Below are 26,228 nucleotides of genomic sequence, written 5' to 3' on the forward strand. Positions count from 1 at the left end.
GTCACAATCAATGTGGATGCTGTGCTAACTCTACAATGACAAAGCAGTTCTCTCACCCAACATTTCCACCTCTTGCTCCCATCTGTAAAGTTGGAATGCTGTGTACTTTTCAATGACATTTTTTGATTTTTTTTTTAATTTGATCACATTTTCCTTCCTTTTATATAGTTTCACCAGAGCCATTACCATCAAAGAGTAAGTAACTCATTTAATTCTCTCAATATTGTGAATATACGGTATACTGTATATTTTTCAACTGACTCTCACCTACCTTTTAAAACAGTCACAGCGGTTGGACCCAATCCTGATGGCAGAGGCCACAAAATGTTGATAGTTGTGCTGGTCTTTGCTGGGATTGCCATGGTGGCAGTGATTGCCTTTTTCCTCTCCAAGAAATCCCGTCTTCACCTAACCATCCCTGGCAAAATAACCACCTTTGACAACCCACTGTTCTTCAGCAATGACCAGTCCCGACCTGATGTGGTTGACATTAGTGCGGAGGAAGAGGATGCAAAGATTAATACGGATGCAAAGAATGAGCTTGTTCCAACTCTGTGATTTAATTAAATCAGGCTGTTTCCTAATGGAAGCAGCCATTGGTCGGAAATTACAACCTGAGGCCGTTTGTGGTATGTCATCCTCTCTCTCCCCCTGCCTTTCCTTTCTCTATAAAATATCCCAATTTTTAGTACAAAAATATAATCATTCAGAATCAGGGGTATTCATGAAGTAGATGTGTTTAAGCCACAAAAATGATAAGAAAATTGTAGACATTCTTGATAATCGCAAACAGAAACAAAACAGCTTCCTTTCTGTGAAAATTGCACTATACTTTCCTCAGTGACATCAAAATAAAAGTAAAAGTAAAAATACTAATTTCAAACAGCCAACTATGTCCTCTCCCTAGAAGCAGTGAACATCTTCTGTCTTTACATGTAATGAGTCACTGAAGTCCCCCTTTAAAACTGGAGGTCAGATAGTGTTAGAGTAGTACCGCCTGTATGCAACAGTATACATACAAGTAGCATATATAATTAATTCTCTATATGTGTGATGTTATACTACCTGCTTCGATGAGAAGGTCTGAGGCTGCACTGTGAGCTGCAGTGGGGCATTGAGGAGCCAGGGACAGCCAGGGACAGGGACAGCTCTTGCTTCGGAATCCCACGTTGAACTCCATCAGATCGCTGGAGTGATAATCCTCTGGTAAAGTGAGCGACAGACTCGCGTTTTCCGTAGCTGACGCAGAGGTGAAGCCCCGTCTCTTCAGCTGCACAACACGCAGGCAGGCACGGAAGATAGCACCGGTTTTTTCTGTTAGGAAACCGGTGGACTCGGTGTCGTGACAGGCTGGAGTTTGCGAAACCACCACAAACTCAATAATTTACCATGTCCATGATAAATCAACGCAATCCAAACCTGCTGTAAACACACTGACTCACGATAAGACGACCACTCTGACAGACAGCCATTTGCTCCCACATTAATCTATGGCAGCGGCTAGCATACGACTCCCTCACGTGACGTAATATGACGCAATGTTGAAAAAAAGACAGTTTTTAGGCACTGTGCTCAAAACCGTCACTTTTTAGGTTAAATTTGTGCCTTTGTGTCTTGAAAAATATTTTAAATCCTCACTCAACTTTTCACGTGGTATTTTTCACACAAGATTACATATTTATTTTGTAAACAAGTAGAACCTGCAATATGCTCTTTAACACTTCCTGGTTCACATCCACAGAGCTAGGAATGCAGCGTGTTTTAAGATGAAACAAGTTTTTTGTTTTTTTTAAATCCCCTAGTTGTTCGTGTGAAGTAAAAAGTTTTTAAAAAGATGAAAAAAACTCTGAGACTTTCAACAATAATTCACACCGTTCTTAAATCCTTTGTATGCAGGAATAAAGTGTTATGCTATTAAGACAGATCAAAGAAACGCTAACAACGGGGATAACTTGTACAGCTTTTGTGTTCTTCATGCAAATGCTCCAATGCTTGGCTTTCAATCAGTTTTCCAATTATTCATTTTGCAGCTTTTCATGATATTTTATGAATAAATGTTAACTGTTAGCCTACTCTGTGTATAAGATTGCTAGTGTGATAACAAATTTTGTGTTACTGAATGAAATGAAATGAATACTGAGATAAAGAGTTTGTTTTGCAGTTTACATTTTGCGTACAAGATGCTCATTAGAACTTTTTTTGACAGTCCGTAGTTTTTTTATTGTGTATAACTAGTGTTGTTTTACATCTAATACAAAATCCTGTATTCTTCAGCAATAAAGACGCAAAAACCCATAATTTTGTCTGCCAGTTATTTCTTGAAACTGGTGACTTTACTTTACTTTATTTGTTTATCTAGTCGGGACAGTGCATATTAATGGACAGTGAGTGCATAAAGGAATAAGTGCCTGGGGGCCAAGGGGAAGAATGTTAGGAGTGAAATAAGCCTCTGCAAGTCTGACGAAAAAGAGGGAATTCAAAAATGAAACGGCAGCGGTCACTCTCATGCATTTGCATTGACCTCCTTGCAGATAACACAGCAGTCCTCTCCAAAATAATATAGGGCATAATCACCTGACAATCTCTGGTATCCAGTGGTGCCTGCACAATATACAGTTTTAACTGTTGTTTTGAGGAACTACTCACCACAGCCGGACAGTAAGCAGTGTGGTAGAAGTTGAAGATATAAACAAGAAACTAAAACGATGATATTCAAATGTTAGTAAGAACTTTTTAGGTTAGAATTACACTATGACAGATGTTGTGCAGGTTAGACCAAAACATTCACAGGGTATATTCACATCAAAAAGCTTCAATATCATCATAATCTATGCATTCGTACTGTAAAGCCTTTAGAAACTATCTAGGTCGTCATCTTTCATCACACAATCAACAGGCAAGCATCCATCTTGAGCCGCACATTGAAAAGTCAAAAAGGATTAGCCTAGACTGCAAAAGGTGTTAAGGCCCCTCTCATGATGAATAAACAGACATCTGTGCTCCTGGCTGCGACTGTACATAATAAACAGCTCCAGACACAGAGGTTAATATAATATATCCACACCACCAACAGCAGCACCACAGTTAGGTGTTACTGTACAGGCCTACTCATATAACCAGGAGAAACGGTTATAGGTAACCAGCTAGCCTAGCACAGTCAGCCACACAGATACAGAAAAGAACAGACACATACGGTAAATTAAATCTGACTCACATCATTAGACATCGAAGACAATCGTCTTTTCCTGGATGAGGCGGGATGTTGCTCTTTGATAGTTTAATGTGGTAATCCTGGTGCGTCTGTTGTTGTCGTGTTGCTCATTCAGCTGCTGACAAATCTCCACCAGCTCCATGATTAGCAACAGAGGGGAAACGCTAACGCTAATATTAGCGTTAAAGCTAGCATCATCTCATTTAGCATTTTTCATGAATTGTTGACTTGGTTGTGTTTGTTGACAGCAATACAATTTTGCTCAGAGTCACTTCTCCACATATATTTTCGTCGAAATTTTCATAGTTTTCGTATGCGAGTTAGTCTCAATCAACCTACACAAACTTGGCCTTCCTTCCTTTGTTAGCTGTCCATTTGTGCACCAAATGTCGCGCGCAATGACGGAGTTTCCAGGAGCTCGCGCGCACTGTGTCTAACACCCACGCGGCCAAAAGAAATGGATACTTTATATGCATATATTTTTGTGTCTGTATGTGTGTCTCTGTGGATTTGTTCTTAATCGCCTACCTACGCCCAAGACTTGCATTCACTTTAGCCAATTGTTTGAATGGTGATCTTACATTTTTCCCACTAGGCTATATGATAATTATTTTTCACATCACAAATGTTCACAGCAAGTGTTCTTCTTGCGAATTAAAATAGTTATTGTTGACACTGGCTGTCATTTTTGGGTCATTGTCATGCTACAGAATAAAGTTGGGTCCAATCAGGCCTTTCAGATGGTATTGCATATGCATAATGGATAAGAGTCCAAACATCTGAACTGCCTCAAACTTTTGCACAGTAGCCTACTGTATATCATGTTACTTTATTAATTCATTTTGACAGGACTTTTGTTTAGTAGGCTAGTCTCTCTAAGGCAGACTTTCCCATCATAAAATGAAATGTCACTTAACATAATATTTCTTTTCCATTTTAATGATGTTCAACAATAGAATGCATACTTGTTAAAATTAACTTCTGAATGCTGTACAAAACAAAAATAACCAAAACAAATAAAACTGAAAGGAACTCGCAATCATACACAGTAGGTCAAGTTCTACCAGACAGTGCAACAGGCAGGCTCTCTGGTTCTCCTTACATTTACTAACAAGGCAATTATGAAGTATGTACAAATGCATAGAGATTGTATTCAAGCAATATATTTTTATCACAAGAAGATGCATAGAGTATCCAGCATATAGCACAGGTCAGTGTCACCAAAACATAATTCATGCTTTCAGACAGAGCAAATGCAGGTTGATAAATATGCTTGAACACCATTTTAAAAAGTAGGAAGCAAAGTATGACTTCCCTTTATAATCAAGTAGAAAAATAGTTTGACTTTCAGTACCAATGTTTAAAATAAACCGTCGGCTTCTGAAGATATGTATTGGATTTTAAATACATGTGGGCAGAGTAAGATGTGACACTGAAACACACAAGTGAGTCATTCCCCACAGTTATCTCACCATTTGATTTGATTTGACCAAAAAAAGAAAAAATCCCTTTATGTAACTTTGTGGAAACAGAAATCATAAAAGACCAAGCCATCAGCAGATGCTGACAGTGATTTTATGTTGACAATATGAGTAAATTACCTGATAATCTGTTTCGGGCTGCAATTTATTTTCACATTGACATCTGCCATCCACTTTCTTAATTTATCAGTTCATCATTGAATGTATAAAATGTCAATAATGAAAATATCAGTTTCTTAGAGGCAAAGGTGATATCTTCAGATTGCTTGTTTTATACAACTAACAGTCCAAAACAAAGACAGACAATTGAAAATGCAGCAAATCCTCTGTTGAGAAGCTAAAACCAGACATTCATTTTTGTCAGGAAAAAAAAAATAATTTTAATAATTGCAGATTTTTATACCACTTTTCAACCCGACAGGATAAAGACTATTTTCCTCGTATTGTTGTTGTTTAGGGGAACCCCCCTCCCCTTTTTTTTTATCTCAAACTTGGACCTTTTTGTTTCTCACAACAATAAACTTGTCATCACATTCAAATTTAATTTTCATTAGGAGATAAGGAGAAAAGCTGTAACAGGACAATTCAATTCAGCAAAACAATACCAAACATCACCAACGTGCAGATCTAATGTTTGAATATCTTTTGGGTATTGAGTTTGGGCTCTTCAAAACAAGATATTTGATGTCACTTCGGGCTGAGGGAACTATCAATTTTTCAGTTTTCAGACATTTTACTGACAAAACGATCAATCAAGAAAACAACTGGCAGAATACTGATAATGAAAATAATTGTTAATGCAGCCCAGAGTGAACTGATGCAGTATAATCTTGAAGAATGTTTGTGCAAAAATAGACCACACAGCCATGTGAAATAAATGAAAATGAATCAGAAAAACGTTCACCTACAAGTGTTAAAACTCCTTTTTAGTAAAGAATAATAAAGTGACAGAGTGAGTGCATGTGGCAGAGGGTGAAGATGGCAAACAGTATGAGGGGGGGACCTCCTCTACAAAGATGACACACTCTGCCCTGTCTATTAGTGCATTATAACTTGAGCAGCATAGAACCATGCACCAACCCACGGCAGAAACAACAGTCACGAATGTATATAAGAATCTCTGTGCCATTGTCTTGCATCTCTGTCTCTATCTCTGCCTCGATCCCTATCTCTGTCACGCTCCCTGTCCTTGTGTCTTTCTCTGTCACAGTCTCTGTCTCTGTCTCTCTCTCTGTCTCTGCCATGGTGATGGTGGTGGTAGTTGTGATGATTGTGTACAGGATAGTGATCCGTGTGGTGTGTCCGTGGTTGCATATGCTGGTGGTGCCTGTGCTGCCGATTGCGTTCGTTGTGCTCCTGCTCATAGTCTTCTTCGACGTGTGGCTGGCTGTTACCACGATGATGCTGACGGTGGTGATGGTGATGATGGTGGTTGCTGCTGTTATGATGGTGATGGTTATGGCCCCGGTGGTTATAGCGAACCTCCTCCTCGTCTTCTTCTACCAGATCCTCCACTAGTTCCTCCTCCCTCTCCTCTGGCAGTTGCCTCCGGGGGAGTCTCTGGCTGTAATCCCTACTTGACTGTATTTCCATGCCGCCGGATGTTTGGCTGTGCTGGACTTGGCTGTGGTGCTCCATCCGACGGTGGTGGTGGTGATGGTGGTGGTGATGGGTGTGCTGGGGTCTCTTTGGTTCAGTCCTCAGGAGCCGCTCTTCCTCCTCTCTTTGGCCGTCCTCAGCCTTCTGCTCCTGAGCCTGGGCTGTAGGGGGTTCCTCGTCTAGGTGGTTCTCCTGGGAACCCTTCCTCTTTGGAGCTGCTGACTTTTTGTTCTTCTGCTCATCCTGTAACAAAAAAAAACAACATAATGTCACCTTACTAATTTGACTAGTCACAAAATGCTACAGTATACACAGGTTTTTATTAAAGCAAAAAAATACCAAACATCACCAACGTGCAGATCTAATGTTTGAATATCTTTCGGGTATTGGGTTTGGGTTCTTCAAAACAAGATATTTGATGTCACTTCGGCCTGAGGGAACTATCAATTTTTCAGTTTTCGGACATTTTACTGACAAAACGATCAATCAAGAAAACAACTGGCAGAATACTGATAATGAAAATAATTGTTAATGCAGCCCAAAGTGAACTGATGCAGTATAATCTTGAAGAATGTTTGTGTAAAAATAGACCACACAGCCATGTGAAATAAATGAAAATGAATCAGAAAAACATTCACCTACAAGTGTTAAAACTCCTTTTTAGTAAAGAATAATAAAGTGACAGAGTGAGTGCATGTGGCAGAGGGTGAAGAGCATGTCTTCAAATTCCGGCATCTACACTTGTGTTTTCACAGACACACAGACAGCTGCCTCCATGTAGCTGTATTGGCAGTCACACTAGAGGCAATTTGAATATTGTTGGATGGAAATACTCAGTTTTATCACAGGACTTTTGAACAGTCAGTGCAGCCTTGTGTATCTGCTCTCACAAAGGCTCAGGCTTCCCTGCACCTACTGTTTATTTTGAGTATTTTCACTTTATCATGAATAGTTTTAAGTATTTTAAATTTATTTATTTTATGAGATTGCTACATTATACCAGAGTATGAAATAAAATATAATGATTGAATGTACAACTTAGCTATTTGTGGATTTTAACAAGGCGATGGATCATTTTCAACCAACAACAAGGAAAGGGGAACAATAGTTTTTACTGAACATTCATTCAGGCTCTATGAAAAATGATCGTGGGATCAGTTTGACAGTCAGATCTTTGGTCTGACATATTTCCCACTATTCTTTAACAGTTCGGTCAACAACTACACAATGTGCAGAGTTCAGTTTTACCAATATATATATATATATCAGACAAATTTTTACATCAACAGCAACTTCTTGCACTAATTCTGACCAATTTCTGTCACCATGTAGTGCATGGTAAAGAAGTTTAAGAAATCTTAGATATAATATCTTTAAATTGTAACTTTACCATTTTGCAGCAAGTTGCCAAATCATTAAACTGAAAATGTGTAACATTCCAGTAAGGGGCTTTCTGCTTTCTGGGTTGTTTGTAGTCAGTCAGATGTTTAACAATGGACCATACAAGTTCTTTCTACCTAACTTCTAAAGAAGGTGCTGCTGTAACCACTCTCCTTCACTGCTGTTGCATGGTGAAAATGCAGCTATAGCAGAATTTGAAGGTGTCTCACTCACCAGAGGTAGACCTATCTCATTTCAGCAACTTTCCAGTGGAGTAGGATGAGGAGAAATGACATGAAAATGTTAGATGGAAAACAAATGGACACAGATAAAGATGCAGCACACTGTGAAGTTTCTGTTGTTGCATTACTATTCCTACTAAAATGGAAATTAAAATGCATTCAGCAGACTCCCTGTATGGATGAGATGAGAGGGATGAGATGAGATGACAGTATGAAATCTTTGAAAATGATATCATACTCTGCTACTTTAATTTTTCTGTAGTGTTTTTTTTCACCATCTGTGTCTGATGTACCGTTATTCCTGAAGGATTGGTGGGCAGTGTATTCTGGGCCAGCTGGGCCACCATCGCATTGGTAGGCTCCATTTCTGGTGGATGAGTAGCTCTCCAGTAGGACTCCAGGTAATCAGCAATGTGCTCACAGGCGTCTGTTAGCTGGTTTTCATCTAAGATGACATCAAACATTTCCTACAGAAAAAACAAAAAAAAGACAATAACTAAATAACCTTGATCATCTGAAAAAATGGGTGAATGAAAAACTATCCTGAGTTTGAGTGTGAATTCACTACTGTTCCCGAACATGAGCATCTAAATGCCCTCCAACATTTTACTTTTATTTCATTTTTCATACTGACATCCACAAGCTAAACTCCCAAACGTGACTGTAAAGTAGTCAGGGGAATAGAATAGAAGTCAAGGCCCGCCATCATAGTTCTACCTTATACCAAACTCTTTTGCATGGTCATTTATTAACAGATTCACAACTTCAGCCACTGAAACAAAGTTAAACGTATACCTCGGGACAAAAACACATGTCTGATGTAATGTATGACACAATATCATTTTTAAACTTTCATTTACCACCACATCAATTCCACACAATGGCCACTAGATGGCACTCACCGGCGGACACTGAGCGAGTTTATCTGCTGCCACCAGCTGCACATTGAGGTGTTTGGTCTGAGACTTCCCTCTTGTCTTGATCAGTCTGGTCAACACCTACACAACATGAGAGAACAGAGGGAGGAGATCGAAGAAGCAGAAACAGAAATTTGTTAACTGCAAATGCAGATATTATCGAGATCATCAAGGCTTTCAGATGCACATGCTATAGAAATTACTGAAAGAACTGAGGGGAAGTCGGTCGAAATGAGGGTGCTGATCTCTTTTGGGAAAACATACTTTATCTAACTAAAGGCACTCAAGTTTACCTTTGGTGAGGAGATCTTGACATAGACCAGGATTGGAGCAAGGGAGGTCTTGGACACCTGGAGAGGGTGGTTGATTGTGTCTGCATCTAGAACCACCAGCTGCAGGCTGCGGGCGAGCTCAAAGATACGCTCCACCTCCCCCTGGATCTGGGCTGCAAAAGCAGAAAAAACATGATGTTGACACCTGAGGTAGAGGAAAGCTGTCAGTCATACAATGTTAACTTTGTGATTTGCATCAAAAATAACCCAGGTAACTTAGATAATTGACCTACTGTTTTTAATAGTGGTTTTATGTATTAATCATGATCATTCATTTGCAATTGCAATGTAAATGTAATGTAAAGTTATATCATAATGTTCTTTTTAAACTTTTCTGTATTAGCATGAGAGTGTCTGAAAATTTTGTTTGTTTTTTCAATCCGTTAAGCTGAAGCTGGAAATGAATGATCAAGTAAAACGTTTAGAAAGTTCATTCTTGATCTTGGAAACAGTAACTGAGTGAATGATCTCATCACAAGGTCCAATTATGTACCTCTCTGGAAGTTTATCATATCAACCATATCCAGGGGTGAAAGTAAGCCGGTACGGTCCGGTACTGCGTACCACTAAAAGATTCAGAGGCGGTACGCAGTACCAGGAAGATCATGAGAGAGATAAAAATAAATAAATAAAATAAAAAGTAAAAAAAAATAATAAATCTAATTTCACATGAATTCCCTGTGGTTTGAAATGATTTCTGTGAAATTATCTCGGTTATTATTATAACACATAGTGTTACAAGATCCCGACCCGATCAAAGACAGAGACATGATCTACATTCTGTGCGCAGCAGCGCTGCGCCCTGGGACGTCAGCACCACCTGCAAGCAGCTGCAGTGTGCAGCTGTGCACCGCGGGACGCGCCGCTCGCTCACTGCTGCTGAAGACTGAACCTTTTTTTCCGGTACCGTGAAACTTTGCCCTCAGCGCGTCGTGGAGAGTCCTGTCGGGACCGACGCGGACGTTACACGCGTGCCAGAGCACGCGCTGGGTCTCGGTGCGGCTACAGTCGAGCTCGCGGTCTGTTTATGTGAGCGCGGCTCCAGCTGCTCGGTGTGCGCCACAGCGGTGGTGCGCGTTTAGACCATAGTAGGCTACATCCATGATGGTTTCAAGCAGAGAAAAAACAAACGTGTGTAAAAACAAAACGGAGCTGAAAAATGAAACAATAAGTCAGTTTTGCACCAGTCTGTGGAAACAGCCTAAAGTGAATGAATGACAGCAACAGTTGTATCATTGAACTACTGGAAGATAAAAGTAATGACTACATGACTTTCCGTTTGTGTGTGGGCATATTTACCATTTTAACTCTGTTTTTACTTCATTGTTAAACCACAGTAGGCTAGAGCTTAAATACAAGTTTGATGAGAAACTGTTATTTATTTATTAAATCAAGTAGCCAATTTAGAAGCACATGTTTTTTTCTTCTAATTAAATCGTGGTATTGTATATGTATCGAGAATCGTGGAAATTTACTAGTATTGGTGTCGATATATAAGAAAGCTCCAGCCTCGATGGCGAGACCGCAGGCTGTTTGCAGGCTATGATATGTTCTTTTTTATTTATTATGGGGATCAATAGGCTACCTGACATTGTCCTGGGCCAGTGGTTAGAATGGTGGGGCCAGCGATCTTCAAAATTTCCTTTATTGTCTACCCCTGACCCAGCCTTCGAAACGTGTACCACGTTTAACGTTTGTTGTAAAATGTCCCAATTAAAATCAGTAATAATAACAATAATGCAGAGAAAAATAACTTTTGGTAATAGTACCGGCAAGAATTTAAAACTACTTTCACCCCTGACCATATCATACATATATAGATGCAGGAGGATGTGGTGATATGGTTTGTTCAACAAAAATTACAAACTGGTTTTGTATGTAACATTTTATCCGTGTTTCTATGTAAGAATCAAAAAGGAAACAGTTTGTCATATTCATGTTTCTGATGAACATACAAAGCAAAGAGCACACAAACCTGTCAGCTACTCATACAGATTAGACTGTCTACGTCATGAGACCTTCTGATCAAGTGGTGTATTTGTATGTTCCTGAGTAACTAATCCATCAAGATTACTAGGATGTACAGTATTACACTCATGGGAGGAGTAATTCAGAGTTTGACCACTAGAGGGAGAGCAAGAAAGCAGGGCATGGAGAAGGCTGTGACTTTAGGACTTTTCAGGTCACACTCTCAAATAACAGCAAATGACATGTCACATTTTTGTAAACCCACTAAAAAATAATCTTGATCTAAATTCAGTCAATTTTTATCTGTTGTTGAGAGGCTGCTGGTGCTGATATGAGGTAATGGAAGGAAGTAAGGAAGGAAGGTGGAGGTGGGGCGTTAAAACACACATGGGCTACCAGTGCTTTCAGTCATACATACCGGCAGCATCTGGGATGAGAGAGCAATGAGAAAGACAAGAGTAGAGAAAACCAGGTAAATCTTATCCCCTTTCTGTTCTACTCCTATTCTTTCTTCCTCTAATCAAAGGGAGCGTTAAGACGAGCCTACTGTACAATGTCACTGGGACAAAGACACTCTGTTTTCATGAATGAGTGTTCATCCGTGCAGTGAATATACAAAGAAAATAATATAAAAATAGACTGCACAGTATTTCACTAAAATAAAGAAAAAGTGCAGGTCTGACACATTAATCCCACACCTGGGTCAGACAGTATCACTGACGTGTTTTAACCTAATTAGAGTTCCAAGTGGGGAAGGTTTGCCACAGGGGACAAAACAATGAATGCCAGAGGGCTAACACAATTACGAGAAGTTATTTTAAAAATCAATTTGGTGTTACTGCTGCAACCGATACAATCTGAGTTGTCCTGATGCAGTAAACCCTAACCATCTGGCTCTACAGACGGATAAAAGAAGGAGATGATTTGTAATGACCAGTAATGGCGGTTTGGGATGATAAAGCCATTTACTGCACCTAAACAGGAGCGGGTGTTGGACCGGTCCATTAAGGCCTTTTTGCCAGGGTTGTTGAGGATGGACCTTTTAGCCAGAGAGATGTCTGCTGTCACCCGTGTGATAGTAATTCTGGAGTGGAGACAAAGCAACAAGAACGATTACACAGTTGTGATTTTCATCATGTTTTATTTCTGCATGAAAAAAGGGAATAATCAAATCAGAACTTACCTGCCTTCAAATCGATGTTTCAAATAGTCAAATAGTGCTTTTTGCATCATATCTGTCACCTTGGATTGCACAGAAAACATTGATTTTAGACAAAACTCCCCTTTATTCAGGTTCAACAGAAAATAACATTCTCAGCTTTCATAGCATTTCAGACAGTGTGAGGCAAACTCACCTCTAAGCCCTTCAGTGACGGTCCCATTAGAACCACAGGACGCATTGTAGGCACTACATCATACATAGCCACCTGCTCCCCCTACAGCAGCAAAAACAACAACAACCATTCATTGTATTCGCAAGCAACATAATCACTAAAGCTTTCATTTGACAGCCTCAGTACTCCCCCATTCACAGTGTTTTGATCAATTACCTTTTCTACTTGGTATCCCTGACAATATTATTGTGATTAAATGAATACCAGACACATGAGCTTTTAGCATAAAAAGAAGTATTGACATTTATTTACTCCTTTGGTCCCTAACAAATGAACAAATACATAAACATAGAAATGACAGAGAATAAATTGGTTATTTCTATTAATTTAACCGTTGATTAATCAAATCCGTCAAAATTTGCTGGCTCTGTCTTGTCGTATATGTCGTATATACACACAGTACCTTCTGCACCTTTTCTGCAATTTGAATTAATCCTTAAGTGCAGTGCTGTTCATTTATTGAAATGTTTTATTAAGGTTCATTGATCCACTGAATATCTGTAGATTTTTTTCGAATGACAAGAATAACATTTGTTTACAGTCCTTTGTGCTTTAGATAAATTCATAAAAAGGTGGTTTAATTTTACTGAGACACATCACATGATAAGATTAAACATCTACAGCTCAGGAAATGAGTTCAACATAACGTTTCATTATCTTAACTTTTTCACAAACTGGACTCTACATACTTTACATGAAAAATATTAAGAAACAACAGGATGTAAGAGAAAGTCAACGAAGCAATAAACATTCATTCACTTACCGGTTTCTTTTTCACCTGCTGATTGGCTGTTCATAGAGAATGATAAGAGAGATATTCATGTTAACTCACAGATTATTGAAACTAACATCAAATAATCTTTTTTACACATTTTAGTGCACACTGGCCTTGTGATGGAGGAGTGTATTTCTTTGAGTTCATATCTTGAGTTGCTTGAGATGCAGCTTTGCTGAAATGAGAGAAAAATCCAGAATTAGCTCACGTTTCATTTTCTCCGTCGAAAACAGAGCTTTTCTTACACTCCAATTTCTAACGCTTGAGTCAAGATGAAAAGGGAGCACTTTATGTCTATTCAATAAAAGATTTTGTGCTTTGAGTATATCTGTATATCTTCTTATGAAACACAGCCATATAAAGCTTAGAGAGTAAATCCCTTCAAGTGATTCAGCACATACAGTCGCCACCAAAGCCAAATTTCCAAGATCCCCTAGATGTGTTTCTGTCAGCCTAACTAGGTCAAGTCAAAATCTTGCAGTGTGTAGTGGATCTTCTTCTCTGCTGGGCTGATTAGAGTAAAAAACAAAACACTGAGCAACCAAACCAAAACCTACTTTTAGATTTTCTGTCTCTAACAAGTTCCACTGATGTCTCTTGGTTTTACAACATGGTGAAATTAACAGAAATCTTACAAGACAATGGAAATATATTCAAATATACCAAAATGGTGTCTTTTCTTATCATTTATTAAAACAGTCAGTTTGGTTTCAGAATAGCAGATGGCCATGCCGTACAGATTGCTATGCCACTTTCTGATTGGACAAGATCTCAATAATTTCCATTGGATGCCTGGTTGCCATTGGTGGATGATCTCTGAGGCTCTAGGCTGTGGAGGATGTGTGGGATTGCGATTCAACACCATTTTACATTTGAATCCCTAATTAAATCTAATTAGCTTCCTCTTCCCACATCAGCGTGTAACCAAAGCTTAAATAACTCAAACTAAAATATTTAATTTTGATTATCAATCACCTTCTGTTGACTGCAAACACAGAAATATTACAGGCCCGATTAGCAGCCTAATTACTGGGAATAATGCGACGCTGATAAACTTAAAACTATGCATATTTCATTCGCTTTAACGTAGCTAATTTATTTAGTTTTCGTCTTTGATAATTTCATATCTTGCTTCTCTCCACAGAATAATTCCTGGTGTGAGCTTCACAACACTGATTTCACCGTTCTGGTCAAAATGTTGTTTGACTAATCTCCGAATGTTTTCAAAGAGCATCAGCTGAATGTTAGATAATCCTCTGCATGTCACTTAGTGATGATGTTTTGTTTGTACTGTGCCAGTAATGATTACTATTAGCATGACAGGATAAGGCAACACACTGCAGCAGGTTTGTGTGCTGGTGTAAAACTCCTCCTGTTCTGAATCCAGAGGAAAGAGCAGCATGATGTACGTACTTGGCTAAAGCCTTGGCAGCTTTCCTCGCCTGGACTTCTCTTCTGATGAGAATCATTTCCAGATTGACTGGACTGGGGATGAAGCCCACAACACCATCCTCCTTCACAGGCCGCCCGAGCCACCACTCATTGTTAAATTTCTGGAAATTAAAAAACAAAAAGAAAGTGTGAATGGAATAATTTCACTCTGATAATCCACCTGCACTTTATTACAGATTGTATTTGCATGTGTTTGATTGCAACCTCTTTGACATGTAGGAAGTCTCTGGCTTCAAAGGTGACAGCATGACCCGGCACGGGGACGTTGTCGTCGTCTGCTGGAGTGTATGAGAAGTTGCAACGCACTGCGAATGCCACAGGTTTGTACTGGGGACACAGGGCAGGTGTTCAAAACAGGTGTTCAAAACATGTTATGCATCATAATCCATACAGCTCACACACACTCACATAGTACATCACACAAGAACTTCTTTTTTTTTAAATTCTCTCTCTTTTCTTTAAGACTTATTTTGAAATGTATTACAGCGTTGGCAACACACACACAGGAACATACAGTCAGAGGGATGAGCACAGGTGTAAAAATTGTCTTCAGTTTCAGGGTCGTGGTTTTGAACTTGCTCACATGACTTGAAATAATACATAGCCTATAGTATACTTTTTTTTTTTTTTTAAATTCTATTTTTTTTATAGTTGTAGTATCCACCCTTTTCCGAACGTGAAAAACGTATGCCGGTTTTGCTCTTCCGGTGGAATTTTATGTTTACGGTAGTCGCGGTAAATGCATTGATTTTTTTTTTTTTTTTTTTCAATGAAAATCTGTAAAACGCATGGATCATCACGCCAGCTTTTAACAATGGATCAATGAAAATCTGTAAAACGCATGGATCATCACGCCAGCTTTTAACAATGGATATCATCACACAAATTGACATCCGTGTTAAAAGCCAGCGTTAATTTGGGGTGGTGTTTAGCTCACTTGGTAGAGCTGCTACCCCATGTTGAGGCTACAATCTCTCCACTGTGCTATCAATTAAAGGCAATAAAAAGCCCCCAAAAATAGGCCTATACTTAAACCAGCACTAAGGAACTTTTCAACCTTCATAAAATATTTTCATAACTTTTGTGATGATACATCGACTTACAACAAGTTGAATGACACCTCTGTCATGGCCTGAGGGGGTCTGTATCTCTTTCTCTGGCACTAAGCAACTTTGAGGAGCATGGTAGGAACCCTGCTCTCACTTTACTTTCACTTTCACTTTTGCGAGTCACAACAAGGAGGGAACAGGCAAAACGGCACTTTAGCAATGGATTATGTTTGTGTTTTCACTTTGAAATGATCCACTGGAAACAGAAACTTAGTTTTGATGTCTTCTGTTAATTTTAATGCAGGATATTTACAGGGCTTCACGCTAGTGTTCATGGGAAATGGAGTCTTCCTTCAGGCAAAACAATACCGCTTTGGTCCACAGGCACTGCCAAACTCAACCAAAACTGAAAGTTCTTTAGTACTGCTTTAAAAAAAAAAACAGCGTTAATAGATCCATGCATTTACCGCAACTATGACAATGACTGAAAACCATGGAAACGTAAACAATTATGTTTATTCCACTGAAAATGCAAAACCGGCTTCCGGTTTTGACCATAGATGACGTTCGGAAACTTGTGGATATACTCTTAAAATATTTTTGTACGAAAATGTACAGAATGTTTCTTTCTTTCTCTTATATTTGGATATTTTTCTACCTTGTTTACCTTCTTGTTGTACTGTATGCTACTGTTACAACCAAATCTCCCATGTGTGGGATCATTAATAGTCTTATGTCTTGTGTTTTTACTAATACCTTTCCCTGCAATGATGAGTCAAACATGTCTGCTGTGAAAGAAAAAGCCAACTGCATCTTCCTGTTTCTGCACAGTAACCTCTGTCTGCACGCTTCCTCCTGATTGAATGCCGGTTGGAGCTGTAATCCTATCAGAGTCAAATGTCAGCGGCATGCCGATCAAGCTGCTAATTACTCCACTTTGGAAAGATGAGGCTGTGGGAGAGGCTGTGGGGTCAGCAGGCGTTCGGCCGAGTGTGTTTGCCGCCTTAATTACAAAGCACCAGTGGGAGCACATTAAATCTGTGGGGGAGGATTTAATTCAATATTCAGTGGGACGTGTATCAGCGGGCGCGGTTGGTGGTTCGGTATGAGTTGAGATAGTCTGAAGTCTTTTGTGTGTAATGGTCTTCATGGTTATTACATCGACAGAAAACAGAAGAGGAACCCCCCCCACCCGCCGCCCACCACCCCACCCACCCACCCCACTATACACTATAGCTAAAATCGATTTGAGGTGAACTTACTTTCACACTTCCACCTCTCTTATTTTTATTCATTTCCTCTATTTCATTTTTCGCTTGGACCACTATATATTGTAACTATAGTGGAACTATGAATTTCATCTAATTTCATTTCAAGAAATAGAAGATGCACTTTTCTTTGACCTGGTCTATGCTGTTATTCTGTTTTACTTATTTCACAGTCTGAAAAATCTAAAAGCAAAACAAATTAAGTGTAAAACAACATCTGCTTAATTAATTAACACGTGACGTACCAGATCATTGGTCACATCAGCAAGAATGAATATTTTTCATTCAAGGGATGTCAAGGATAAAGACAACAATGACTCATTTTAAACAGTAGTAGAATATTGCTCTGCTAATCCCATGTCCTGGTGTCTGTGCTCCCTGTCTGTGATGTAATCGTGTCCTTGAGAGCAGCTTCTCTGAAAAATGAGTGTGTGTGTGTGTGTGTGAGGGCAGAGGTGGTTTGGGTCGGGTCGGGTCGGGTCGGTCTGGGGTAGGTTGGGTTGAAATCAAGGTGCAACAGTGAGAAAGTACCTTGGCCTTCTCCAGCTGCACCTGGGCGTTTCTTTCCTCAACGACATCCGAATCCTTATGCTCTCCCTGCAGGTGAGACACAGGGTAATGACAGTTTTTAGACACTTTAGACACTGGATATGGATTGCATCGTATTGTAGAATGAGTGTTGTCTTTTTGCACTTCTCTCTAATGATCAATGCATTGGGTTGGGATCACAACAACCAAACCTTGATTAAGCTCTAATAAAGCAAGTATCAGAATATATGTCACAGAATGAGATTTGCACAAACAATTACAAGATTTCAAAACCAAAGTAGAGTCTGAAATGATGAGACTAATGCATTTAGATTCTGATATAGCTCCAGACAGCACAGGCTAGACAAGAAAGTAGTTTTCTTATTAATTATTTAAAAGAGCTCTCCAGCAATTTAGTACTGCACTGCCATAAAGTATGGAGAGACTTGAAAGATACAGATAAAAATAGATGTGAAAAATGAAAGCAGCTGAGAGTGGGCCGCCTTGACTTGCATCCATACTATGAATTAACCCCAGATACTGGACTCTGCGCAGTCCAAAATAAAGCTTGTTAGTGATCCAAGTTAAATCCTCCCGGCCTGATTAACATCCACATCTCTCAAACTCCAGCCCACAGTTTCTTTGTGGAGTTTGCCAAGACAATTTATAAAACTCACATGACGACATTTTTTCTCAGACTTGACAGAGTTTGTCCAGAGCCACAGAAAAAAAAACATTACACAACTGTTTCACAGCTGCGTGTTAGTTCATATATGGTGTGCTCCTTTCAATCACAGAAACAAACTGTTTTTGTTGTTAAAGTTGTGATTATTGAATAAACAATGATAAACAGTTTTAGTGACTGTATTTACATGGAAAGGGTCGTAACTTGATGGGAACATGATACCAGCGCCTGGACACTTCATACACTGATAACATCTGGACACGTCTCCTCATTTTCTGCTCCCTTTTTCCCAGAACCCCCCTGTCCCTCCCTCCCTCTCTCTAACTGTCAAGAGGTGCTGCAGCAGATCCCTCCTGGGACGCTCAGGTTTATGTGCCATGTGTCCCAGAGATTAGATTGTCCCCTCAAAGACATGGTAATTAATGCCCTCTGTGCCCCCCTCCCTCCCCACCAACACCCGCGTCAATCTGGCACTCAAGATACACACTTGCATCCCAAAGTCACAAATCAGCTCTCTGTTGTCGACAGTCTGCTCAGTCTGACGCATTGTAACAACACAGGGATCTGGAGTCCTTGGTGTGTCAAAGTCAATATTCCCACATCTAATCTCAAACTGTTTCCACAAATGGTGAAATGTTTAATTCTGTGCATACTGATGACATTGAAATAATAGCTTCAATATGTCATTGTAGCCTATCTCATAAGTTTGCTTATCCTTCCCAGTGTTTGTTCTACTTTATAGTAACTGCCACTTGTGTCCAAAGGGTCTTATATTCTTCTCTTAGATGCACGCATTGGACAATCTGTACGAACAATTTAGTGGTTCACTGCTGAGGTTTGAACAACAGCTGCGCAACTCATTTACTGAGGTTTTTAAAAATGATTCCTTCTGTATTGTCTTTAGTTTTCAGTGAGACATTATAGTACCACAAACTGTCTCAGAAGGGATGTAATGACTTTAAAGGGATAGTTCAACATTTTGGCAAATTGGCCCATTGCCATAATCGCTATAGTCATAGCAGTAGGTTCATTACCTTTAATTGTAGGTGTAAGCTATTTTCAGTACAGCGGAGCGCAGCAGCAGGCTGCTCAGAGCTACGCTATGGAGGCTAACGGAATTTCTTGGTTTCCCTCATTAAACTCATCAAATTCAACATCCCAAAACTCCACAGCGCTTTTGTAGACAAGTTGTGACCTGCACAACCACCACGCTATGAGATAATGACGGAACGATACAAAACGGAGCCGTTTTCGAGGTAAATACAGGGTAAATACGGAGACTGCTTGCTGAAAAACTGTCCCTGAACGCAACGCGCATCAGCGGTTTTGTATGAATTTACCTCGAAAACGGCTCCGTTTCGTATTGTTCCATCATTATCTCATAGCGTGGTGGTTGTGCAGGTCACAACTTGTCTACAAAAGCGCTGTGGAGTTTTGGGATGTTGAATTTGATGAGTTTAATGAGGGAAACCAAGAAATTCCGTTAGCCTCCATAGCGTAGCTCTGAGCAGCCTGCTGCTGCGCTCCGCCGTACTGAAAATAGCTTACACCTACAATTAAAGGTAATGAACCTACTGCTATGACTATAGCGATTATGGCAATGGGCCAATTTGCCAAAATGTTGAACTATCCCTTTAACAATATTTAAGCAAAACCATTTCTTGCCCTAAGGTAGATTTAAAGTCACGTGTCTGTAGCTTGGCCAATATCTGAAATTTAATATTACAACACAGTCCAGCCTTAAAATCTCCATGCATAATATTATTGCAGGAATAATTTCTGAAACAATACATGATTGAACTGTTTATCAAATTTCAGGTAAACAATTCTGCCACGAAAAAGCTGTTCAGCAGGCGAGACTTTACAAGACTGAAAAAAAGAAAAGCAATATTGTGAATGATATCACATATGACAGGAAATACTGCAATATCCAATATTATCAGATATCAGCCCACGTCTGAGGTTTTGTGCTAATGTAAGCCAGTGACTACGCTTTACTGCAGCTGACATAGATGTGCTTAAAAAATAAAAATAAAAACACAATAAAAAACTACACTTTCCAATGCTGATGTTAGTTGAAAGTGACAAAGACATGAAGCAAGTTGAAGCATTTCCACTGTAAGTCTGTTCTCTGTTGTGGAGAGTGAAAAATAACAGACCCACAACTAGGGCTGTCAGGCGATAAAAAAAATTAATCTAATTAATTATAGAATTTGTAATTAATTAATCTAATTAATCACATTTTAATCTTATATCTGCTAAAGGTAGGCCTACCCAAATAAAGAATTCAAATTCTAGGACGTTACAAAATTGTATTGCATGACTAATCAATTGAATACACACAGAGAAGATTTGAAATCCACAATTTTATTGGTGATGTGCGTTTCATGAATGAAATTTAAAAGAAAATGGTCAAGCACATCCCAGCAAACCAATTAGGCCAGGTGAGGAACCGATCAGCGCCCATGTTAAAGGGATAGTTCACCCTAGAATGATATTTCGCTCATTATCTACTCACCCTCATGTTGACTAAGGGCTGGAAGGAGTTTCAGAGTCCTCCGTCCCTTCTCTGAGTTACAGGGGGTCTTGGTGTAGCAGTGCATGTCCATATAACGGTTGTAAAGGGACACCAGAGCTCTTCGTAAAAAAACACACACAAAAAAACATCCAAATACCTCCATGCTGCTCGTATGTAATGTCCGTCTTGTGCTGAAGCCCCAAATTGCGTAATTGTCCCGAAAAAAATTAAATAAGTCTATATTTTAAGCTTGTTTGTAGCGGAAGCTTCTCAAAGCTCCTCTTCCTGGTCCGTCCAAATCTCGCGTGATTTGCGCCGGCGTCAGTGCGGTTACTGCGAATCACGCGAGATTTGGACGGACCAGGAAGAGGAGCTTTGAGAAGCTTCCGCTACAAACAAGCTTAAAATATAGACTTATTTAATTTTTTTCGGGACAATTACGCAATTTGGGGCTTCAGCACAAGACGGACATTACATACGAGCAGCATGGAGGTATTTGGATGTTTTTTTGTGTGTGTTTTTTTACGAAGAGCTCTGGTGTCCCTTTACAACGTTATATGGACATGCACTGCTACACCAAGACCCCCTGTAACTCAGAGAAGGGACGGAGGACTCTGAAACTTCTTCCAGCCCTTAGTCAACATGAGGGTGAGTAGATAATGAGCGAAATATCATTCTAGGGTGAACTATCCCTTTAACCTATCTTCAGTTCGCTGTCTGTTCTATTTTTCACGCGAGCCGTGGGCGCCGTTGTCAAGCTGGATAGACCAGATCGTACCAGACAGGAAGTCGGGCTCAGAAAAGACGAGAGAATCCGGTCAACTTTCAAAATAAAATAATTAAATAATGATTAATTAAGTTGCTGCTTGTCCGTCTATTTGTCAGTTGCGTCTGCACGCGAGACACACATACACAAAGTTCCTTGGTGCTATGCTACCGTGACGTGCTACTGCCAAGTAGCCAGGGTCATTCAATGGGCCAAATTTAAAGTGCTCGCGCATTGAATTGCCACTCTAACGCGTTAATTTGCAGTGTAATTAATTAATCTAATTAACGCATTAAACTGACAGCCCTACCCACAACTACTGCACAGCGATGAGATGCACTGAAATAGAAATTGCGCTGATAAACTGATAAAAGTATGCACATTACCCACCATCAATCTATGTCAGCATAGAAATGAAAAAAATAAACATATTTCATATTATTTAAAGGAAGAACAAACAATACAATAAATCCATGTAGTGTTGCAATAGCGCTACTGTACCAACAATGGACCATAAACTACAACATATGGTGGGTCTGCTATTAGTCGCTTGTGTTAAGTATACAAACCCACTTTAATCTGCTCCAGTGTTTCAGCTGTTCTACAGGCTGTTCTAGCTACAGTGTGTCAGTGGGTTAAACCTACACACAGGTAGGACTCAGGACATGAACTCCAACCCGGACCCTTTTAAACCAAAACATGATTAAAAATATTTCCTGGATTGGATGCAGGCAATGTAGGAGCCACTGTTGCATGTTCATTAAAGAGGGGAGTGTGTATGATTGTCAGTCTAGTCTGTGTTCACTGTTCAAACCTCATGCTCAACCAGCAGATAACAATTTCCCTTTGGTTCTCCTTTACCCGCCGCCCACTCTTACTCCCGCTGTTATTCCAAATGAGTGCACACTGCGCTGCCTGACACGAGTGAGACTTTGACAATGATGGATTATGCAGCATGTGATTACTATAGGCCAGTAGTTATGATGGAAGTATCTTCAACTCCAACAGACTCAGCTTTAATAGCTTGTGTTATGAAATTAAGTGAGAAGACTGAAGGGGAGTGGGGGAAGGGGAAGGGGGAAGGGGGGTGGGAGTGAAGTGAGAGAGAAAAAGAGACTGTATGAAGAGAGGGAAGCGAGGTGACACGTTGAATGAAGAAAGAGAGGAAAAGACAAAACAAGAAACAAGACAGAATGTGAAGATGTAATGGCAGCGCAAATTTGATGCAAAGTTCAGTAGAAAATGTTTGCATGAAACACAAATTAATTCTGTCTCCTGCTGTTCTGATTTTCCAATTGATTTCTGAGGTAAACACACACACACACACACAAAACTGGTACATCCACCGTTTGCCAGCTCACTGTTAAACTCTGCACAGTGAATAATGGTGGAGTGTACGGGTGAACCAGTGGTTAAATGTGTGAATGATGCGAGGCAAAGGATTTACTTGTTTCCTGTCTGAACAAACCAGCTGTGTGTTGTCTGTATGGACTCACTACCGTAGTAGGAACTGTCGGATGTTTATACAGTACGTCAGTCTGTGGACACATTTTAAGATGAATAAAGACACGGTCATAAAACTTTAGAGATGTGCAGCTGAGATCCAATTAGAGATGGAGATCAAACATGGGTGTGGTCCTGTGTCCTCATATAATAATGTAGTAGGTCTGAGCTAATGTCAATGTCAATGCTGACATGCCATTATGTACTGTTATGAATTCAATTGGATTTTCAGCACTAAACACAAACTACAGCTGAGATAAATGTAATTAGCTTTGCAGGATGGATGCAAAAATCTACATACTTATGGCTTGATTACAAATAGAAAACCCACACTGACCTTGGATACAAATAAGACCTCAAATAATGGATGAGGACATGATGTATTAACAAGGTGGGACAGTGCTGGTAATTAGTGGAAACAGAAAAGCACAAATCTGCAGCCGAGACAGTGTCAAGACAGAATTCAACATGATGAGGAGGGACTCAGGAGAGGAAGAGGAAGTAAATCTCCCCGGGGCAGAATTATGCCCAGGCATGGATTTTTGTTTACCCATGCCTGGTGTAGACATCTGTTCGCTCAGCACCCGCCTCTCCTGCTAGCCAATGTCACCCGGCCAATAGTACAAAACGCCCCCGCTGAATTATTAAACAATGCTGAGCTCACTACTGCAGGTGACTTAGAGATGCCGACTGTCAGGGAAGCAAAAAATTAAGGAGTGACATGAATCATTGATGGGATTTTTAATAAAGGAAAAAGTCATGCCTTATACAGTAGTGTACACAATGGAAATGGCAACACCTGTCACATTATTAATAGCGTAGTGATGAGCTACTTTCCAATATAAATCAAGATCAGCATTGTTATTTTGTCACTATAGAGCTGAAAAAAATAGTCAAATTGTTGATAAGTCACTTGACATAAAGTTAATAATTATCTGGCTCTAGACTTTTAAATCCATCTAACAGGGATAGGGATAGCTAAGTTAAATCTTTTCAGTTTTGAGTTTATGGTTGGAAATTAGAAGCACTTTGAGTACTATAAGTGATTATGGGTGCAGTCTATTAATTTCTGTCCTTTTACTGAAATGATATAGTCAAGATTATAAATCAGTGGAATACTTGATGGATTAATTGGCACTGAAAAAATAGGGGTCCGCTATGAAAATAATCATTAATTGCAGCCATGTTTGTGGATTACACTGCCTTTTTTTCTTGATCAATAATATCTTGTATTGCTGACCTGTACAGCATTTTCTATCGTTTATATCCACATCAGGCCATTTCCTTTACTAATGTCCTTGGCTCCTCTTAGTTGAAATTCCTTTTTCCTTCCTTTTTTTTTACAGACTCACACTCTACTCCTTCATTCATCCCTCTATCTCTTCACTTTGCTCTCTTTGCTGATCTTCCTGTCCCTCCCTGGTGGAGAGCCATCCCAGTCCATTAGTGTGATTACGTGGGTTTAGAAGTGGGCAAAGGAAGGTGGAGGACAAGGATGATTTGAACAAGTGAAGCTGTGTTCTGTCGTGTGCTACCTGAAGGTGACTCCTCTCCCACTCAAAAGCGTTTACACAGCTCTTTAGGCGTGCGTCAGAGGAGTGGGAAAGGAGCATCTGATTGGGGAGATGGACTCCATCCCTAAACTGGAATAATCAGAGCCATCGAGTCACCAGGAGCCAGCTGGCTGGCCTGGAGCGCTGCGATCCCCCAGAGGACAAACTGAACTCTGGGCTAGGCCTTAAAGGACCCGTGTGTAGGACTCGGGTCTGTTAGCAGAAAGTTAACATTCATAACTAACTATGTTTTCATTATTGTATAATCAGCTGAACTAGAGAAAGAATCATGTGTGTTTTGTGAGGACTTTATATCTAAATAGGGAGTAGGCACTGAAAAATCCTACACTAATTCTTTAAATAAAGGCTCTGACACAAAGTTCAAATAAAAGACATTTAGAGCAGAAAATAATTTTTCATATTTACCTCTTTATCGTTTGATTTGTTTTAACACGTGAGAAAAATCAATCTGTTCTGATTTCTTGCGATTGAATTTATAAGAACATATGTAAACACAGTAGAATAACAGCTATGTAGATTTTATGTGAACCATGGTTATAAGGAGTAGCTGCACAAAAAACAATAACAACAAAAAGTTAACAAAAACTGAAGCAAAGTTAACTTTCCCTCATGAGCTTCAGACCCAAGAAAATTACTCTGGGACAATCTAAGGAACAACCTCTGTCGCAGAGAACAGAAGCACAAACCCATGTTCAAATACTTTCTGTGACCTTGATGTAAAACACTTAGGGGACCCTCACATTACACTCACACCTCCCAAAACACTCACTCAGTGTAGTCTCAGTAGACACAGACCTCACTGTATCTACTGTATGAGAGGGAAGCTGCTGTGTGCTGCTCTTTATCCTTAAAGGGATAGTTCAACATTTTGGCAAATTGGCCCATTGCCATAATCCCTATAGTCATAGCAGTAGGTTCATTACCTTTAATTGTGGGTGCAATCTATTTTTAGAACGGCGGAGCAGAGCCAAGCAGGCAAATGCAGAGACTGCTTGCCGGAAAACTGCCCCCGATGGGAACACAACACGCATCAGCGGTTTTGCATGAATCTACCTCGAAAACAATTCCCTCTCGTGACATTCCGTTATTATTTCATAGCGTGGTGAATGTGCAGGTCACAACTTGTCCACAAGAGTGTTTTGGAGTTGTTGGATTGTGTATTTGATGAGTTTGATGAGGGCAACTAAGAAATCCTATGAACCTCCGTAGCGTAGCTCTGAGCAGCTCGTGGATCAGGGCTCGTCTCAGCCATTCTAAAATAGCTTGCACCGACAATTAAAGGTAACAAACCTAGTGCTATGACTATAGGGATTATGGCAATGGGCCAATTTGCCAAAATGTTGAACTATCCCTTTAAGTGGTTTAAAGCAAGTCACTTCTGTTGAAGAAAAAAAAAGAAGAAAGAAAAAGAGAAAAAATGGTGTATGAATTGATAATCCATCCATCCATCCTCTTCAGACAAAACACGAGGTGTGAGCTTATAGCACAAGTAGAAATCCAATATCATCTGCAGTAGATACTAGTAGTAGCTATACTATACTATACACTTGTGTGTCACTGAAGATACCATTCCTGCTGCACAATCT

General features: G+C 39.8%; 2 protein-coding genes across 3 annotated transcripts in view; one reads left to right on the top strand and one right to left on the bottom strand.

The window, feature by feature from the left end:
- LOC146970396 (macrophage mannose receptor 1-like) overlaps positions 1-665 on the top strand; it is a 60,591-nt gene extending 59,926 nt beyond the window's left edge. Inside the window, exons 30-31 of the mRNA XM_085805917.1 lie at positions 169-195; positions 284-665. Coding sequence (XP_085662043.1) covers positions 169-195; positions 284-558 — 302 coding nt within the window. The 3' untranslated portion in view covers positions 559-665. The remainder of the gene's footprint in view (positions 1-168; positions 196-283) is intronic.
- Positions 666-4,134: 3,469 nt separating this feature from the next.
- Positions 4,135-26,228, bottom strand: part of cacnb2b (calcium channel, voltage-dependent, beta 2b) — a 39,038-nt gene continuing 16,944 nt past the window's right edge. For both annotated transcript variants that reach the window (XM_085803947.1, XM_085803948.1), the window contains exons 2-13: positions 17,600-17,665; positions 14,956-15,078; positions 14,713-14,852; positions 13,413-13,474; positions 13,288-13,313; positions 12,486-12,566; positions 12,314-12,372; positions 12,105-12,214; positions 9,124-9,275; positions 8,816-8,911; positions 8,207-8,380; positions 4,135-6,534 (exon numbers count right to left, since the gene is read on the bottom strand). In XM_085803947.1, the coding sequence (XP_085660073.1) occupies positions 5,791-6,534; positions 8,207-8,380; positions 8,816-8,911; positions 9,124-9,275; positions 12,105-12,214; positions 12,314-12,372; positions 12,486-12,566; positions 13,288-13,313; positions 13,413-13,474; positions 14,713-14,852; positions 14,956-15,078; positions 17,600-17,665 (1,833 nt within the window). In that variant the 3' untranslated portion in view covers positions 4,135-5,790. The remainder of the gene's footprint in view (positions 6,535-8,206; positions 8,381-8,815; positions 8,912-9,123; positions 9,276-12,104; positions 12,215-12,313; positions 12,373-12,485; positions 12,567-13,287; positions 13,314-13,412; positions 13,475-14,712; positions 14,853-14,955; positions 15,079-17,599; positions 17,666-26,228) is intronic.

Source organism: Trachurus japonicus, chromosome 17 (assembly GCF_045865225.1).
Source record: "Trachurus japonicus isolate A0001 chromosome 17, Traja_1.0".
Taxonomy (NCBI): domain Eukaryota; kingdom Metazoa; phylum Chordata; class Actinopteri; order Carangiformes; family Carangidae; genus Trachurus; species Trachurus japonicus.